The 20,210-nt window shown below is 47.3% G+C and overlaps 1 protein-coding gene across 2 annotated transcripts in view; it reads left to right on the forward strand.

Moving 5' to 3' along the window:
• Nucleotides 1–20,210, forward strand: part of LOC135386091 (disintegrin and metalloproteinase domain-containing protein 10-like) — a 100,177-nt gene that overhangs the window by 51,075 nt on the left and 28,892 nt on the right. For both annotated transcript variants that reach the window (XM_064615818.1, XM_064615819.1), the window contains exons 3-7: nt 8,203–8,335; nt 8,914–9,035; nt 9,172–9,729; nt 14,853–15,118; nt 19,878–20,006. In XM_064615818.1, the coding sequence (XP_064471888.1) occupies nt 8,203–8,335; nt 8,914–9,035; nt 9,172–9,729; nt 14,853–15,118; nt 19,878–20,006 (1,208 nt within the window). The remainder of the gene's footprint in view (nt 1–8,202; nt 8,336–8,913; nt 9,036–9,171; nt 9,730–14,852; nt 15,119–19,877; nt 20,007–20,210) is intronic.

Genomic DNA, 20,210 nt, shown 5'->3' on the forward strand with positions numbered 1-20,210 from the left:
CGGGAGCGCGGACACTATATGCACACTGCCAAATGTGTGATGTCGCTCTTGAAGAATTTACTTCACCCTCTCTCCCAACCTCTCTATTTCCCTCGCCCAATATCAAATTTCCTCCTCTCCCCTTTTATCTCACTCACTCAGCCGGTATCTTTGTCAGTCAAAAGTGGCAACCCTAGCCGCAGCACTAAGCCGCGTTATTGCAAGCACTGGTCCGGTTTCTTGAAGCAACCCGGCTGGGAGACATTTTATTATTTTCCCTACGTAAGGTGGGGCAAGATGAGACACGAGCAAAGATGCGACATTTTTCGCTCGACGCCGCCTGTCTCAGAGACGTGTTGCTCCATGCGCTTGAAACTTTACTCATAGGTGGCTCTGCATGTCCGCTATATTGCACGTGAAAATTGTCCGGATTGGTGTTTGCGCTGAAGAGAGAAAAAAAAATTGGTTACTTCTGCCTGGAATGTAAAGAGGCGCAAAAAAGGCGCGATTTGCTGTAGTCATTTTTCTTGTCAGCTGCGCAGCAGCGTGTCGCAGGCTTATTCTGTCAATGTAAGTCCACATCATATTTCTTTATTCATTCATCTAGATATGCGCAAAATATGGGCACTCTTGGTTATCCGGTGCTTACCTGAAAAATTAATGCATCCGATGATATGCATGGGGCAAGACATGACAACTTAATGTAATGCTTGTTCCTCAGAGATAAGGCTTTATATTTTTTTTTTTGCATATTGCCTAAGACTTTCCAGCAAATTTTCCTGTTTCCTAGGATATTTCCAGCAAAGCAGAAGCGCACTCAAAAGCGAGCGACCAGCGACACACCATACTGACGGTGTCTTGTTTGCAAAGGATGGTGGAGGGAAATAGTACCGTGTTCTTTGTGGTTTTATTGCACATCATGTGGGCGGTGGGCTCAAGGGGGCTGTGTAGGTGCTTCGGTTGCAAAAACTAATTTGTATAGTTCATTATCGCGCCGTGTCTCATCTTGCCCCACGCGATGTCTCGTCTTGTCCCGAGGGTTGGCGCAAGACGAGACAATCTTCATTTTTAATTTTTTTTGTTCTGTGTTTATTTTAGAACCGGCTACGTCTGTTCTGATTTACAGATCAGAAGCTCTAGACCTTTGAGAAATGTGCCTAGGACTAGTTTTCTTGAAAAACACGAAAAATAAAAATTCCATATTCAATTGCAAATTTCTGTCTCATCTTGCCCCACCTTTCTCCTACATGGGTCACTCTGCATGCGTTTTCCACTAGTGACTTCCAATGATTGAGCGTTCACCCTCTCCTACTACTATCTTCCTCCTCCTCTCTACTTTACATTCACCTTCTCACTCTTCTCACCTTCACCTTCTCTTAGTTAATCAAGTGCAGGTGTACTTGGGTATCCAGTCCGACTTTGTCGCACTCACGTTCCCATTTCTTTCTTGTTCCTGTAACTATTATTACCATCATCAACAGATAGCAGTACGCTGTTTGAGTACATTTGTAACATTGCTCCCAAGACAGAATGTCTGAGATTTTCAGCGCATTTTAAGCAACTCGAGGTGTTCGAAATCAACGGCAAGCCTCCCGTGTGACAGATGCGGCAGTGTCGCCACAGATACGGGCAACTGTTCTATAACATGTCCGATACAAAAGTGACAAAAAAGAAGAATTGTGAAAAGAACGCTGAACATTCTTGTAGGAACACATTCATTCAAAAGCGTTAAATTATCCTTAGGAAATCGCAATATTTTTAAGTCTGAAAAGTCTAAATGCAGACACCGGTCGTATACCAGACGTTACCAGTGAATAAAAAGAAAATGTATTCACCATATTGTTGATCCACATTCGATAGTCAAGGAATAATGTGGTCCGTTCCGGTCGCGTCCTCTTCTCAACCCTTCGCACATCTGGCGAGCAGCACGTCTAATACTTCACTGAAACGAAAGAAAAATAAACAAGTGGGAAACCTGCCTCGCACTGTAGCAATCACACGCTTATTTACCGCGCTTATACGCAGAGGAACCATGGCAAGCGAAAAGCACCACAAGAGCAGGAAGCGAAGAGATATCCCCTTCTTATAAGCTGTTCTCTAGCGTGCAAAACAGCCGTGAGCTTACTTCTGTCACATGGCGCGAGCAATCCGAGGGATTTGCGGCCCGCTGCTGCGGGACGAGAAAACAATCAAACAGAAAGAGAAGAAGAAGAAGACGACGACGACGAATAGGCCAGTCCTGTAGTCCCGAGGGAAGCAGGGGTGGACAGCGCAGAGGGGAGGGCGATAAGACCCGTGTTCCGGATGACCACGCGGTTCATCTTTTCCCGGCAGGGAAGAATTTGCTTTTGTCTGCCTGGGGTCTGGGTAAACTGTGTATAGCGACGAAGGTTTGGGAAGTTGCTTCTCTCTTTTAGGACACCGGATGATTGTTCTGAGCGCGTTCCCCACTTTCTTTTTGCCATCTATTGTTAGTTTAGATGAAGAGGGATGCGGTTCGGTAGGTAGATTGTGCGGTCGCAGTCCCTGTGCGCGATTGGTGTTTCGTATTACGTATCTGTCCAAGTGTTTCGATTACGTTGGCGTCCTCTATTGGAGAGTGGTGGTATATGAACGTTTGCTTCCGGGACGGTGATGGTGAAACAATGTAACGTGTGATCATGTTTGATGGAGATGGAACGAAGCAACGAGGCAGAAAAGCAACGGCGAAGAAATGTAGGCCCTAGAATATGTTGACCAAGTGCCGAAGCTAGCGCTTTTATCGTTTTGCGCATCGAGAATCAATGGCATGCACGTTTTCGTCTTTACCTGCTAACACTGTTTCGTGGCAAGTGTTAGAAACGTCATAATGCAACCGCAATCGTAGAACGGCTACGTTTTCCTTCGTTCCGTAAGAAGCGCTCCAGCCGTGGTATAGGGCACATACTACCAACTGAATATTTGCGAGCTGTCTATTTAATGAAGCCGTGAAAAGCAGGAATTTTTTTTTTAATTCCGTGATAGCGCCGCGAAGCAACTGTGGCTATGAGCGGCGTACAGGCGTGGACAGATGGAGAGAGGACAGCAGGGAGGAGTGGGGGACAGGGGGGGTTAGTATGAGTCCTGGGCCGACTTCAGGGTGAACTGTGCCGACATTCGTCTGGAAAGCATTCGGAAAACCCCGGGGAAAACCTCAGACAGCACAGCTGTGGTGACAGGATTCGAACCCGTGTCACCTCCCAGTTTCGGCGTGGAAAGCGATCATCCTAACCACTATGCCACGGGAGCTGGTGAAAAGCAGGAAACTAATGGTATCTTCGAATGGTGGTACCAATGCTATAAGCCAGTGCGCTCCGAGTACAGGATGGAAAGAAGATGGAAGAAAGAAACAACTGCTAAGCTGCTGTCAGAGCGCTCCGTTTTGACCAGTCGAAGTCTATAGCCCGGATGTGCTGTCTGAGGTTTTCCCTGGGTTTTCCGAAGACTTTCCAGACGAATGTCGGCACAGTTTCCCCTGAAGTCGGCAAAGGACGCATACTAATCACCCTGTCCCCCACTCCTTCATGCTGTCCTCTCTCCGTCTGTCCACATCTGTACGCCGCTCATAGCCATAGTTGCTTCGCGGCGTTAACACGGAATAAAAAAAAAGAAGAGCGCTCTAGAGTGATCGACGGCTGCCAGTCGAAGATGCCATAAGTACGAAGTGGAAACTATAGATTCAACACTCTTAAAAACATCACTTCACCGCACAGCACGCAGCTAGCCAACCATCATCCCGAATGTCATCGTTCTCTGCCCTGAGTTGTGGAAAACGGGAGGCGTACGCCTTTTTGTGACAACTGTGCACCGCATAAGTATCACAAAAAAGGCGTACGCCTCCCGTTTACAACAAATCACCGGGCGAGGACGATGTCATTCGGGATGATAGTTGGCTAGGAGGTGCTATGCGGTGAAGTTCTGTTTTTAAAGCATGGTTCACACTAGTGCGTCCTGCTGCGTGCGGGCGCCTGCGTGCGTACGCGTGCGTTGTAAGCAATCCGTTCCGCTGTTCACATACCTACGTCCGAATGCCTGCGTCACCAAACCGTAAGCCAATGAGCGCCGAGCGGGATTTCCACTCCGGTGGCCGCTCATGTTGAAAACAGTCTCGCAGAGAGAAATCTACTGCGCACGCTCGGAAGGCGGCCTCGCGATTCGTTCTCCGCTTGCGGGCTGCTGCGTGCGTCGGAAAAAGTTCAGCTCGGGCGAACTCCTTGCGTTCTGCTGCGGGAGGTCGCGCACGTATCTGTTGCCCCGGTAACCAGCGCCCGCACGCATCCGCACGCAGCAGAACGCACTAGTGTGAACCATGCTTAATAGTGAACACTAGCCTTGTTTCGTGCGGGCGCAAGTATAATATACCGTGGCACGTGTGAGCGATGCACATACAGAGCTTTGATCATTATTGATCATTATCAATAACATAGGAAATGTTATTGCAACTTGAATCGCTCCAATCGAGGCTGCTTGACTGACATAAGAGACATTATCCTTCTGTAGGATAAGGCTCCGCCACGTATAAGCCGGCACTCGTTGTCCTGCATAAGTGATTGTGCGAAAAACAACGAGTACCCGATGTTTGTTCCTCGTATTTGAGGAAACTGAGGCCGCCTGTTCACAAGACTACATCCTTTTCTTTGTGTGTGCGTCACGAGCCTTTGTGTAAGGCGTAACTGGTGTCCGGGTTTCCGAATTTATCATAAAAACATACTCCGGTAAAACCTCAGGAAAAAAAAAAAGTGATTCGGATTTATCCGGACGACTCCCCTATTGGAGGTTCCAGTAACTGAAAGCTCGGCAAAAAAATTAAAAAAAAATAAAAATAAAAATGACGCACTGATGGCAGATTGCGGGGTTCGTTTTCTTTTGTGTGGAGATCGCCTAGCACCTCGGGTAAGCAGCCTCCGCGACACGCAATGGAGGTCCTCTTGACTGAAATTCACTACGGCAGTCTTTCAATAGGCCAAGCATCCGTGTAATGCAGGTGAGCTCCATCCTTGCCTAGAGGCACTTCGACATAGGAGTCACTGAATAAGACACATTATTTAGTAACTGTACTCGACATGAGGGCATTTTGAGGTCATTTCGGCTGTTTCCTAGAACCTTGGAAAGCGTCCAGCGCTTAGGGTTTCCTTCTTTGAATCATGCTTCCCCTCCTCCTTGTAGTGGCACAGGGGTAGTTTCATTTTAAATCGAACAACGTGTGAAAGTCGTATTTTTTAATTCGCCCAGAAAAAATATATGTTAGAGGACAGCTCAACCGACGCAAATCGCGCCATGTGCGACGCTCGTGCATGGAGTAGTTTCCGCGTAGGAGAGGAGGAAAGTCTGAGGCTGCTTGGGCGCGCTTTCTTCTGAACCGATTTTGACGGGATCTAGCACCGCTGCTTTTATGTCTAGGAACAGGAGGGCTTTTGTGATTATAGGCTGCACCATAGACACTGTCGACAGCCACCCACAGAACCCTGAGAGTCACAGATTTTCTGTTAAAAAATGCGAAACTTGGCGTAAACGTTCAAAAAGGGCAAACTTTGTTACCAATTTGCTTCATGATGGAACCTCTGAGAACACTGAGCTTAGTGCCATTCGATAGGACATTGAAAGAGCTTTCGTGCTGTATAAAGTTAATTTTTCTCAGCCCAGTGGTTTCTGTGTTATTAGCTTGAGAATCACACATGGTAGGCGAAAATTGCCAATGTTGCATCTCAATTTTCTCAAAAATGCCATCTTCGATTTCCTTGATTATTTTTGAAAAGGTGACGTCATGTCTCTACTTTAGACGCCAAGTGAGATAGTATTTTATTTTTGCCTGAGAGACGCGCAGCGATTTTTTCTGTCAGGCAGGGTGCATGAGGCTCCGGCCTTGCGCGCCCCACCCACGAGCACGCGACCTTCAACCTCCTCTTTGCTACAGGTGTCCCGCTGACGGAGAAATCAATGACCACACTGCGTGAGCTTGTTGTAGTGTCCCCAGAGCGTCACTTTACGTTTACCCAATGGTCTCCCAGTTCCGTCAGGCTCTTTCAAACCGTGGGAGAGTACATGAGTTGCCTGTGCGCCCTAATCCAATGCTAATCCATGCTAATCCAATGGTGGCACCTATCACTTTCAGGGGTCTCGCAATGGGCACATTTTATGTTTTTCGAAACTTTCGGTTATCGTTCTTTTGCCAATGAAAAGGATGTGCCTTTCATACTGCCTGAGGGACTGGAGACAACCTGAAACAAAAGCTACGATGTTACCAGTGGATGAAGATCTTTACGAAGCGCTTCGTTTCTTCTCACTGCTTTGTCGGTATGTTCGTCGAACTGGGGCTTCTCGTCAAGGGCGCACAGGCAACTCATGTGCTCTCCCACGGTTTGAATGAGCCTGACGGAACTGGGAGACCATTGGGTAAACGTAAAGTGACGCTCTGGGAACACTACAACAAGCTCACGCAGTGTGGTCATTGATTTCTCCGTCAGCGGAACACCTGTAGCAAAGAGGAGGCTAAAGGTCTCGTGCTCGTGGGTGGGGCGCGCAAGGCCGGAGCCTCATGCACCCTGCCTGACAAAAAAAAAAATCGCTGCGGGTCTCTCAGGCAAAAATAAAGGATTATCTCACTTGGCGTCTAAAGTGGAGACATGACGCCACCTTTTCAAAAATAATCAAGGAAATCGAAGATGGCATTTTTGAAAAAATTGAGATGCAACATTGGCAATTTTCGCCTACCATGTGTGATTCTCAAGCTAATAGCACAGAAACCACTGGGCTGAGAAAAATTAACTTTATACAGCACGAAAGCTCTTTCAACGTCCTATCGAATGGCACTAAGCTCGATGTTCTCAGACGTTCCATCATGAAGAAAATTGGTAACAAAGTTTGGCCTTTTTGAACGTTTACGCCAAGTTTGGCATTTTTTAGCAGAAAATCTGTGGCTCTCAGAGTTCTGTGGGTGGCTGTCGACAGTATCTATGGTGAAGCCTATAATCACAAAAAACCTCCAGTTCCTAGACATAAAATCAGCGGTGCTAGATCCCGTTAAAGTCGGTCCAGAAGAAAGCGCGCCCAAGCAGCCTGAGCATTTCCTCCTCTCCTACGCGGAAACTACTTCATGCACGAGCGTCGCACGGGGCGCGATTTGCGTCGTTTGAGCTGTCCTCTAACATATATTTTTTCTGGGTGAATTAAAAAATACGACTTTCAGACGTTGTTCGATTTAAAATGAAACTACCCACAGATGACATAAAAGTTGTCCCCTTGAAAGGATAGCTAACTGTTGCGACGCGGAATGTAAGGTGTGCGCAAGCCAAAGCTCCCGGACGACTATATGTAAAAAAAGAAAAAAAAAATCCGGATTCCGAGATGTTAATGTCGCCAGGTGATCGTGAGACAGATGTCGCTGCCTGCAGCTTTTGCCTCATAACAGTAGGCGTTTCTTAACTTCTCTCTTGTTTTTTTTTCTTTTTGTGTGTGTGTGTGTGTGAGTAGTTTGCTACACAGCTGCCACTTTCTCACCGAATTTTGGATATTATCACAGATATAAAAAATAAACGGTGAAAAACTCTGAATCTTGGAAAATAATAAACTCGAGAAAGCACCTACGAATGTGCATAAAGAAAACCAAGGCTGCGTTCACACGGGGCAACTTTTTCAGCAACACGAACCAACGTGTTGTGAGCAATTTCGAGACCGTGTTCATACGTAGCAACTCGGTAGCTCCACCCACGAGCAACTTTACGGCAACCGGAGAATGTGGGTTCGAATTCAACTGATGGTGTCTTCTCTTTAGCTGCTGTTCATCAAATCTTAGTCAGTTTATTACCCCAAAAGATCACCATTATCTTCAAAAAATGGCTATTGATATGTTTGGGTGGCGTCAGCAAAAAAACAAAAAACAAAAAAGAGTTATTTCTCAGCTGCATCTGCAGGATTTGAACCCAGGAACCCACGAACGAAATCACACACCACGCCGTCGGGCGTCACGTTGCAATACTCCCCTCGCTGATTGGCCGGTGCCCGAGCAACATTTCGGTCGGGGAGCCATTACGAGCAAATCGTGTTGCTGGAGGTTGTAGGTGTCGGCCGAATGCCAGCAATTAGAAAATTGCTCATAGTTGCAGGAAAAAGTTGCCCCGTCTGAACGCTGCCCAGGAACCCGAAACCCTTGACATAACCCGCGTTAACCTAAGCGTTCCTTACGATTTTTTTTCTCCTCCGTTTCAGGTCTGGTGCTGAGCGAGCACATCCGTCACTTCGAGCCGTTGTACTTCAATCACAACGGCTTCAGAGACCAGCACCACCGAAGCAAGAGATCGCCAAAGCTAGACATTAGGCTCGAATTTGCTGCCCACAGCAGGTCATATATTTATATATATCAGGAATGTCATATATTTATTGATGTTCGCTACAGAAATAAGAGATTTGCAGAGCTCGACCCATATGACGTCACAGCTGGCAGAGCATATGCAAGGGAAAATTATCGCGGTACGGAGGAATCTGAGTACTAAGTATCCATGGGTTGTTAGCTACTAGTCAACGGAGCTAGGTGCCATGAAAATGAAATCATGCATGTCCAGTTTGTGTGAAACACCGAAAGGAACCGTACCAGCATTGACTTGACCATATGAGATATGTCCGAAAGGAAATTGCCAATAACGTCGCGGTACGGTTTGTGCATACATCGTACAGCGGAATGTAACTGTCACCGTTCGACAGGTCTGCATGGCTATTTCTTTCCGTACTTTCATAACCAGTATAACCGACATTATTGTCCTTTCCGTTACTATTGCATTGTGCTTCATCGAATATCAGGCTGCCAGACATCTGTGTGGACATGATTCAACCATTATAACCAGCCAAAGCAGCCCTCTTGTTATATGTGCGTACAAAGCTTGCGCGGGTATTCTGATCTACTCTTATCTCCATGTTACACAGATTGTTCAAGTTGCGTATGAAGCGCGACACCTCAGTGTTCAGTCCGGACGTGGCCTTTGAATCATCAAGTAGAGGTCTTATATCGTACGACACCTCAAGGGTTCTCAAGGGGTACCTGGAAGGTGAGGAACTTGCTGACTGATATGCCCAGCACAATGGATAGAACCCAGTTAGTCGCAGATAGGCTTAAGCATTATACGAGGAGGTTGTGAAATAAGAGTCTATAGTGTGTCCACGTTCGTTGCACTATTTTTGCAGACGACGAAGAATCCTCTGTTGAAGGCGTCATCACAACAGACGGCCATTTCGATGGCGTCATAACAGTTCGTAGCGGCGAGGCTTTTTACGTAGAACCTGCGGGGAGGTACTTCGACGAACCGCAGGACTTTCACTCCGTCATCTACAAGGCGTCGGACGTCAGCTTTCCGGCTAACGTAACCTGCTTCTCTAAGAGACCAGACTGTGACGCGGAACCTTCGTCATCGTCAACTCCATCCGGGCGTCTTCGTCGAAGTCTGGAGGAGGACGCATTGCACGTGTCCCAGCCGCCATTGTACTGGCGTGAGGGAGACGCACTGCACTACAAACAAGAAGTGTCGGACTCTGCAGCGTTAGGTATTCGATCAGTGCAGAGGACGCAGTGGGCGAGCGGGGACAGGGTGGGGAAGAACGTGGTGATCGACCCTAAGAAGACAACGTGTATGCTGTATCTGCAGGCGGACCATTTGTTCTTTCAGAAGATGGGCTCTGAGGAAGCCTGCATCGAAACCATGACTCGACACGTGCAGAAGGTGAACAGCATCTACAAGACCACAGGTATGGTGGAGAATTTGTTGAGTTGGTTGATTGATTGATTGATTGAACATGAAAGCAAAATATGGAGAGGTTAGTCCCGACCAAGTGAGGACCAGCTACTCCAAAACGTGTTTGTGGGTGCAACAACAGAGCCAGAAATGATAATTTGAGTAAGAATTGAGAAAGAGAGAAAGAATGAGAAAATGGAAAATTTGTCTTCATTTACTTGCCTGACCATTTTGTTTATAAAAGGTAACTACCAGAGGGATTCTTATTGGAGGACTTCCTCAGAACAGTCAGAAGCCTTGTTTAGAGCGACGTGCAGTCTCTTGATGTAATGTTTGATGTGACAGAAGAGAAAAAAAAGTCCCTTGACCTACTTAAGTAGCGTATATATTAAAGGGACCATGAAATGATTTACCCGAATTCCGAGTACTCTGCATGAAATGGTTCACATAAACACATCGACTTTTATCCGTCAGTGGTACCAGGGGCGCAATTACCACACAAAAATAGCGAGGCGTGACCGCCGGATACATCCCTTTGAATCGAGCTTACGTCATTAACATCCAGTTCTTTCAGCCAGTTGTGGACGACCGGGAGCACTCACCCAGGGGGACCACATGGGGCGCATGGTTTCGGTTTGGACAACAAACGACGCTGTCGTATATCTGCCATCGAAATCCGTAGAAATATGGCGAAGCGCAAATTGTCAGCGAGGACAGCGCTTTGATGCCATCTTAGCTACAAGTCAAGTTAAAACATATTTCATGGCGAAGTTTGCAAGCTTGCTTGCAAATTTTGCAATTTGCTCGCAAAGGACCGTCGGCCAATCGGCCACATCCCCTGTGCTTGACGTCACGACCAGTTCGCCTTGCAGGCGGGTCGTAGCAGCCGCCGCAAGCAGACGCCAATATTGGTCCAATATTGGTCCAGTATGGGCTCTTTGACCTGATTGTGAGCTTCAAGTGGTTCTCAAGCAGATCACAGTATGATGCACTGTGCTCAACGAGTCCCTTGGCCATGTAATGTTCCACTATTGGGCCTATATGGTTCCAGAAGACCGTGAGCATGAGTGTGGACACCTTAGGATTGCCAGGAACTTCTTTGGTATTGGTGACGTAGTGTGTCGCCACTCCTCGCTTGCTCACTTGGTCTCTGACTGGGCATGCAGATCCAGCATTCGTCACCGGTGACAATGTGTCGAAGAAAACCATCTCCCTCGGCTTCATAGCGTCGCAGTAGCGTCTCGCAAGGTCGGGGTAAATTGTTTTGGTATTCGCCTGACGGATACTTTGTGGTACTGCAGAATGTCATGAATGTGGTGCGCCGAGCCGTGACTAACGTTCAACTCTTCAGTCAGTGATGATGACACGCTAGTTTCCCTGTATGAGCTCTTCGATTTCACGGATTTTTTTTCGGCGGCGTCGAAGGGTGAGGTCGGCCGCAGTGAAATGCGTCCCTCAAGCTAGTGTCCCTGGATTGGGGAAAGTACAGTCATCCTCTGATCTTCGCCGCCGCGACCTTGGAGCAACAATGGCGACCGTAGTATGTAAACAAATGCTGCAACCCGCCATTGTTTCTCCACGGTCGAGGCGGGAAAGTATGGCCTTACTTTCCCCAATCCAGTGACTTCAACTCAAACTTGACACTCCACTTTGGAACTCTTTGGGCCACTCGTACGCCTGTCGAAGTGCCACACAGATGTCTTCGTACTGCTTCAACATTCTGCGATGACTATATGCGGGTTTTTCGTCCCCTGCGCCCCAAACTTGCACTCCCTGTGGCGTGCTCACGAGGGCGCGGTCATATGGAAAGCGCTGTAGCCACGTGACATTTTCCGTCAACCCGTTGTGCCGGCATGTACTGGTCTCCCTAGCAGAGAGCCAAAACAAATTTGCAGCGAAGCAGTCTATCACGGGATTTCATTTTTGTTATCGATACATTGCGATAATTTTTTTTTTGTCTCTGCCACGTAGATAGGACGAAGGAGAAGGGAAAGGGCCGCGTTTTTTTTTTTTCTTTTTTTTTTCTCGAGTGAGAAAGGGTCGAATGAAACACAATTGATATTCGCTTTGGCACACCAACAGAGTATTTTGCGCATTTCTTCATCTTCGTAACCTAAAATATCAGCCACCACTGTTCCATCTATCTCGTCGTCGTTTATTTCGCAAATTGTCACAAGCGTGGTGTTTGTTGTTTGACAAACACGCTTTGTAAAAAATATATAAAGAAATAAAAGAAAGAAAAGAACTGATTTAGGCAAGTAAATACGATTCAATTGAAATAAATCTGGCTATTTTTAATAAAAACTGTGATTTTTTACAATCCTCGTTATGATTATGACAAATCTTCACCCTAAGCTGAAACAATGGGTCGGACTCGTTGTTGCACCAGTGTTGGTCCATGGCTTTCATTCCAGAATCACTTCGCACAGCGACTAACAAATTACCGGACTCGCAGACGGAACAATGGAGAATGTAATCAGGCACATGTCGAGGAGGCTGGCAATCGAGAGCGACTGCTTGAACAAAGAGAAATTGTCATCTGTCGCTTTCGATGATGATAATGCCGTAGAGTGATGGCAATTCTTACAGCGCGTTGAATACATGCACGATAGATTGCGTTTTCAGTGGAATCGCCGAAAGCAAAAACAAAAAAGGACGGAGAAAATTGAATCTTTTGTTAGCCGTAGCTTGATGTAAAGCAGTTTGAGAAAGGGCAAATACACAAGCGGTTCAAAGCGGCATGAATACGGAATGAATTCCATGCAGCGTGAACGGTATTCATCATATTTTCCGCTATACGCTCATTGTTATGGACCAGGAGGAGCCGTATGTGCTCAAATTAAAATGCGACTGGAAATTGTTTAACCACTTGTGAATGGTCTCCACTTGCAAATATCATTCACCTGGGTATACGACTATGCGTGACGCTTATAACACTGAAAGTGCGGTGCGTGGTTCGTAACAATGTTACGTTGCATTATGTCACGATATGTAAAATTTTTGGATGTCACAAAAAGTAGTGAACAAGTGCAAAGACGTGCGTGTTCGCCGAATGTCACAAATAATGTCCTGATTTCTGTCTAGCACGCAGATTATAGACTAACTTTGACGTAGAGTCACTAAATAGTAAGCAGAGTAGTGACATTGATCCACGCCGGCGAGCGAGCCCGCCATCTTGGTTCCTGGGCGGCTTAGTCGCCTAGCAATGGGATGCCAATCTCCCCCTTTTCCGCGCAGTCGAGCAGGCTCGCAACGCAACCGACGAAACTGGTTTTGGATGGAGGGGACTCAACATGGACGGCACGTTCTTGGAAGGAGAAACCACGTGACACGATTGGCCCAATCGCGGACACCGAACTGCGGCTCTGGTGCGGAAAAGGAATGCGATACTCTGTACCCCTATTTAGTGACTCTACTTTGACGTAGAGCACTAGTTTGATGTAATTAAATGCTGGCTGTGGGCCATGACACGAGCACCAAGAGATGATCACAGCATAGACGATAGCCATCGACATCACACTTTCTCGCGTGTCATAAACTGTGATGTTAGTATAGGATGCGCCACCCTTCGACATCGCCACAATTCTGGGCCATGCAGCAAGCCCTATTACTGTAGATAACCAAACTATTGTTAGGCAGAAACCCGAGACAGGTGTAGCCAATGGAGGTAGGGTTTTTAATAGCAGCCGGAAAGGATGGAGGCCGAGACCAGAATGAATTGGGCGCGGTCTCGCGCGATGGTCGTAGCGATGGGTATGATTGCGATCGGTGATCTTCCTCACACTGTGTTTAGCACAAGCAGCTTTTTCTGGAGGAATCAAAACGCTTTTTTGGCGTATGGGTAAATTACACAGTGTAATACACGGACGGAGGCCTAGGTATGATACTCAGCAGATCTAGGGAGGGTGTGACTTCGAATTCCACCAACGCTGTACAGAGTGTCATACACACAACAGCTAAATCACAGTTTACAACGACGATGCAGGAACAAGAAAAATTTAGAAATCTTTAGAAGTGCTGGGCGCGGCCCTTCATCCAGGGTCTTTTTGTTTTAAAGTCCAACGCCGGATGTAGTTCCCTGAAAGGACCACTGTTTTTCTTTTTCTTTTATTATCGAAACACAATAAAACACCCACAGGCAAAATGAACAAAAATTAAGGTAGAATATTGTGCGAAACGTGTAAAAGTTAATTTTTATTGCCGGTTTCTTCGAGACAGTCCACAATGCTTATTGCTTTGGCGGCACAGTCTGATGCCGGCATCGCATACAGCCCTTACCCCGTCCCCCTCGAACACTAGACGAATCGAACCTGACTGACGTAACCTAACACAATATAATATAATCCAACGCCAGCCTACCTTTCACAAGATGGCGGCCTCCACATCCGTTAGGCTTAGCAAGGCTGTGTCTGCTTTAGATGGTGAAAAACAATCGCATACAAGAAATGTTCTAGACCACACGATTTTATATTGCGTATATTTTTCGATTCGGTACGCGACCCTCTTTGACACATGTATGCAATATTTAGTTTTTATTTTTTTAAACGTTTTCGATCATACTTAAAACCCAGTGGTGCCTACTGAACTACGCCCCAAACGCCTTTCCGAACAGCCGTAAATATTCCTCAACGGTACGCGGTACAATACCGATACAATGAACGGTACAGTACCTTTAATTGTACGCGTGACGTAACTGGAGAATGCCAAATCTAGGAACGAAGTCGCCGCTGCAGGGGCGATGTTTCTTGTTTCCAATAGGCTATATACATTTTAGCTTCGTTAGAGTTAAAAGCTATATACTCTTGGAAAAGAATAAGGCACACGCGTAACACAGTAATCACAAGACCCAGATAGGATGTGTGTTATTGTTTAACCAACTTACCAACGAAACGACAGACTCGAATATAGGCAACAAGCGTTCATCGTTATTCGATGATTATGCTAGCTGTTTCCACCACCACCTCCACAGCCGATTATGCGGATTTAGCTGAGATGCGCAAGGAAGAAACTAGTGTGCATACCACCACGTATACATAAAAGCAATCGGTAAAATCAGTCAATGTTTTTGCTTTACTCATTTCGTTTTGTTTTGTTTTTTGTTTTTTTACTCTGTCGCGTATCCTCCATTTCTTTCAGACTTTGACCAAGATGGCCGTTCAGACAACATCTCGTTTCTCATCAAGCGGATCAAGGTGCACACGGCAGAGGCCATGCGCGACCAGGAGTACCGCTTCCCGGGCAACTACGGTGTAGAGAAGTTCCTGGAACTTTTCTCCGAGGAAGACTACGACGCCTTCTGCCTCGCCTACATGTTCACCTACCGCGACTTCGAGGGCGGCACCCTGGGCCTCGCCTGGACGGGGGACCTCAAGAATGCTGGAGGGGTCTGCGAGAAGAATGGGGTAACGAAGGTTTTTCCCTATAGGGCATGCTACCTTCCTACTGTTAGCGAGTATGCCCTTGCATGGTTTTTTTCATCCCTGAATGAGCACGCAAGCTTGCACAGAGACGTACTTTGAAGCATGAAATAAAAAACAGTTGTCGTGGCTGGTGTCGCTGTAGTTGATGTGTCATTAGGCATATGAGCAGGCTTCATATATTATGAAACAATTAGCTTGTGAGTTGCTTCGCACTTGGAATTCAAGAGATTCCTCCGGTTCTCCGCTCTGGAACTTTCTGTCTCAGCGTTTCATGAGCTGCATGATCTAGAACTTCCGCGGGGAATAAGCCATTATACATTTGTGCTTACGGTAAGGCAATGCTAGCGATATAGCCGGCATCCATGTTTGTGTCCTTGCGTTAAAATGACCGAAAGTTGACGAAATTTTAAGCGTATTACGAGGCTCCTTGCAGCGAGGTTCAAGGGGCCGTAAACAGGCCACCAAACATTTCATAAATAATGGCACCCCATGAAAGAACACAGATCATAATACCTAAATATACAATTCGTTCGGCTCGTGCCAGCTCAGTGACCCATATAAGTGCTTTCAAATATGAGTAACCAGCGCGACTCTCTCCACCACACATACGTCACATGGCTACGTAGCGTTTCGCCGTCCAATCGGGGGGCCGAGCTCCGCACATGACGTTTCAAATTACCAGCCAATAAAGATACTTCATTATCAGCTGTCAGTCGGAGCGCTCAGTTTGTTTGTGTGAAACTACATTTTGCGCTCCGTGGTTCCGAAATTCAACGTCATGACATCTTCAACATCTCCGGCTGGCGCAAACGCCAAAAATTGGGCTGCTATCACATGACACGATTCGAACCTGGGTGCCTCCAAGTCACGACGTTACATGGCCAGCACGCTATCCACTGTGTGTGCCACGCGAGCTGGTGACGCGATGCCGCGTGGCTCAAACCACGTGCGACGAAATTTTACGACGAACTTCGGGCGGCAAGATAAAGTGCGGCGGCACGACGTGGAATGTTCGCTGACTGCGTTACATGGAGCGAAGAAGCAGCGGATGTCGCTGCGCGTTCGTTGCGGGGCTGTCAGTGTGTCCAGACAAGTGAAACACGTTGTGGTCAAAGATGAAACGAACAAGCAAGCTTTGGAGACTATTATTCCTGCTTTCTAATAATCAAACTACGCTATAAAAGTGTGTAGTCGATTAAACGATTTTTAGTCTTTTTGGCGCCGTCATCACATTTACTTGCCTATTTCGTGGAACGCGCGCGGAAGTAGAGTGCCGTCTGGCTACACTGCGCGGGGAGACAGTCGTAGGAGAAAGTGCCGCTGCCCAGATTGATATGGGGGTCCTCAGGCGCCTTCTTCTTTTGAAGAATAAACTATTGCTCATGAAGTTGAGAGAGCTTGCGAAAAAAGAGGAAAGGAAAAGGAAGTTATGGGTGCATCCGACATGGCAGCCAAGAAAAAATTCTAGACGCGCCGCTTTTGATGTCATTGATGGTGCTGGGCCTGGTACAACGGGTGAAGAACGCGCGAGGACGATGACGACTACGTACGGCGAGCGGAAGACGGAAGTCGGGACCAGGAGCCCTAATTGGCTGTTTTCCAGGCGCTTCCAGCTGGCCGCTTCGGCCGACAACGGCAAGCCCTTTCACCATCACCACCACCACCACCGCTTCCTGGAGCGTCAGACGCCGAGCGAAATTTTCTGGCCTGGCTAGATCGAATGCCGGCGGCATATTTATGACGCCAGGCGTCGAGCGAACGACGCCGGGCGAAGTTCGCCGACTGTTCGTCGCATATTCGCTTCATGTAACCCGCCCTTAATAGCGTCATCGATAAACGTGCATCGGAATTACTCCGAAACCACCGGGGTGCTTGGCGCTCTACACTGGCAGTGCGCTGGGCGAATATGAAACTGCACTGCACTGGTGGATCAGGTGGATAATAGCGCGCGCCACCTAGAGATCTGTGCTCGTTGTGGCTCGTAGGCTGCGCGACCCGTAGCGAGCAGCACCTGGCGGGCGGCACCGATCCAATGCCATGCTGACGATGACTGTCTGCTGCTGCTTGCCCGGCTACACCTAGCTACTCGCCGCTAGCGCCTTCCGCCGTGCTTCCAGAAATCGCGATGCTTCTTGGGATTGCACCCTGGCGCTCGGCCGGTTTTCTCGGTGTGGGTTCGGGGCAACTCAGTGCTGCACTGAACGGGTGCATTCCTTTAACATAGGACGTTCAGTGCGCACCAGTGCAGCTATCGAGGACGACAAGCCGCACCAGGTCGCACCGGGGCGCACCGGTGCAGTTTATCGAGGACGGTATAAGATTCCGGGAATGTAGCGCCGGATATTCATTTGCGCTCGCGGTGTACTGCGTGCTAGTGCGCGGAAAACGTAGTGCGCGTGTGATACCTAAATTGAACGCATTTCTTTTTCAGTTTGAGGTTGTAACTGTTTAGATTTTGAATAGAAGAGGATTCATATTCATCTAGTCCAATTCCGCAAGTGAAATAAAATCATACGTGGAACACTCGATCGTAATTGGTGAGGGAAGCGCTACATCAAAATGACGTAAAGTTAGAGCGCAGGGCGGAGCTAAAAAGCGAAAGAGCGCAGTGGATATTTCATCCGTATGCAAACGCCGTTTGGCTTTGAGCGCTAGTAATTGCACGGAGTTTTCACTGCCTAAGTTGCAATAATATAACACAAAGAAATGCTACCTGTTTACGGCACCTTTCACGTACCATCTTCAGACGAATCTGCCGTTAAATACTTCACTCTTCCATTACTCTTCTCTCTTCTATAACAGAGGGTAATACTGGTTCGTCCCGATGTAACAGCTGTAGCAACGTGAAAGACTGTTATCACAATGTGATTGCAACCGTTTTTTTTTTGGGGGGGGGGGGATTAAGGCCTGATATTTGAAGCCCGTGTCCTGTAGCTACGGCTTCACTGCTTCTCTCATATTACATTCGCTACTCATTTTTGAATGCACAGTTCAGGAATAAGCCATTACCAACTGCACCTAAGCTATTTTCAATAGAAGTATTCCAGAATATCCCATATAAGCGGCACCAAAGTCCAACCAAACACTCTTTTCCGTCGATAACCTTCCGCGGTGATATATGATAAGCTTACATCTAAGCTATCGGTAGTAGAGCTTAAGGATGTACTTTGTCCCGCGTCTGTAAATATCGCGTACAAGGTTGCATTCTTCTGGGAAATCGTTCCCTTCGACATACAGGAGGGAGCACTTAGTGCAGGAAAAACGCAGCCCCGTCCCGTGGGCATGAGCGATCCATTTAGTATGATCAAGACGACGACACAAATGTGAACGATGTACAAAAAGACATAGTACACATATTGCATGAAAACGTGAGCTATAAGAAAGACTCTCAATAGCTTTCCCAGCGTCTAGGAAAGAGGACGGAGCCAGAACACGACAACAATGAATGCAAAAGCAGAAGAAGCTGACTGAAGCTACGATGCGATGTTTTGCGTATGCTGACCTCCGTCTTTTGAATCCCTTTTGTGGTGTGCACAGGTACGCACAACACGCATAGGTACATATAGCTGGTACACCCATACGTGAACGCAGAGAGACTTTCAGAAAACATTCGTAGTGCCATCTGCGTTTGTGCACCATTTGTACATGCTTAGTGATTTGCTAGCTGCGTTTACATGAAAGCAACGCAAGTCGACTTTACTGAAGTCGATGCGTCGTCTGCATGTAAACCGGTCTATATCGACTTAAAAGAGAAGTCGCTCGCGTTGGGTAGCTCAGACGACGAATGTCGACTGAGCTCCGCTATGTAAACCGCGACAGTCAACTAGCAGGTAGCCCGTAGCAACTAGCAGGTACCGCAGGTAGCCCGTACGGCATAGACTTCGGTCGAGCTCAACTCTTGCGGTGCGTGTGCTTTTCGGAGTGTCGTGCTTCGTTGTCATGACAACCGTGTCGCGCCGCATCCGTAACGCATGAAAATGCAACAGTGTAAACCAGGCATTTGCAGTCACTTCTCATACGTAACTGCCAGATGCCTCGTCATCCCTCGCCTCAGAATAGAATAGGTGGATGATGGCAAGAGGTGGTGGAAGAAGAAGAAGAAGAAGAAGGAGAAGAATAGCTGGGAGCTCAGCCAGCGCGGACTCCCATGCAGTCCGTAAAAATACATATATGCAAGTGATGCCTGTCTGATTATGAACACAATGGTGTGCCGAAAGGCTGCAAAAGTATATGTGAAGTAAAAGAATTCACCCGATGACAAAGTTGTGTATAACGTATCTAAATTTCAAGGTTACAATTCAAAGATGAGGGTGGCGCTTCAGTCGAGGATCAGTCGACTGAATCCTGCACAGCTCTATGGCGCCTTTGTCGACAGTCATGTAAACCGCCGCCAGTCGACCCTAACGATCAGTCGTCTAGTGCCTTCAGTCGACGTGTCCGCCCATGTAAACGCAGCTATTGTAACTTGGCACGTTGATGCGTTCGAAACTCGTAGATATTTTGGCATGTAGTGTCTCTCGCATGGATCGCACGCATTTTTACTCGTTGCATGGTCCTCAGTTATCAGTAGCAACACTGCCACCTTGGATCTACCACAACTATTTGGTTTGTCTTGACTAGAATGAATGCAGAAAAAAGATACCTGAGCACACCCTATAGCGTAACCTATACACATAACATAACCTATACGTAAGTAACAAGAAAAGGATGACTCTAGGGATATGTATGGCTGTATCCGCAGCACTACCGGGGCAGCCTCAAGAGCCTGAACACAGGCATCGTGACGCTGCTCAACTACGGCAAGCACGTGCCCCCGATTGTGTCCCACGTGACCCTGGCACACGAAATAGGACACAACTTCGGCTCACCGGTAAGTAATAACACGCACATACCCACAGGTCCACCACCCCAGATGAGTTCACATATCGTAACTCATCACTAGGTCTACACTACAATGTTCTATAGAATATTTCGACGAGTATGGTTCCCAGGTCCCAGCACACAGCCTTGGTGATGCGATGACTCCCCGTATGAATGAATGCACAATAAAAAGGTGGAGGTGGTATTTCCACAA

This window comes from Ornithodoros turicata, chromosome 2, assembly GCF_037126465.1.
Source record: "Ornithodoros turicata isolate Travis chromosome 2, ASM3712646v1, whole genome shotgun sequence".
Classification (NCBI taxonomy): domain Eukaryota; kingdom Metazoa; phylum Arthropoda; class Arachnida; order Ixodida; family Argasidae; genus Ornithodoros; species Ornithodoros turicata.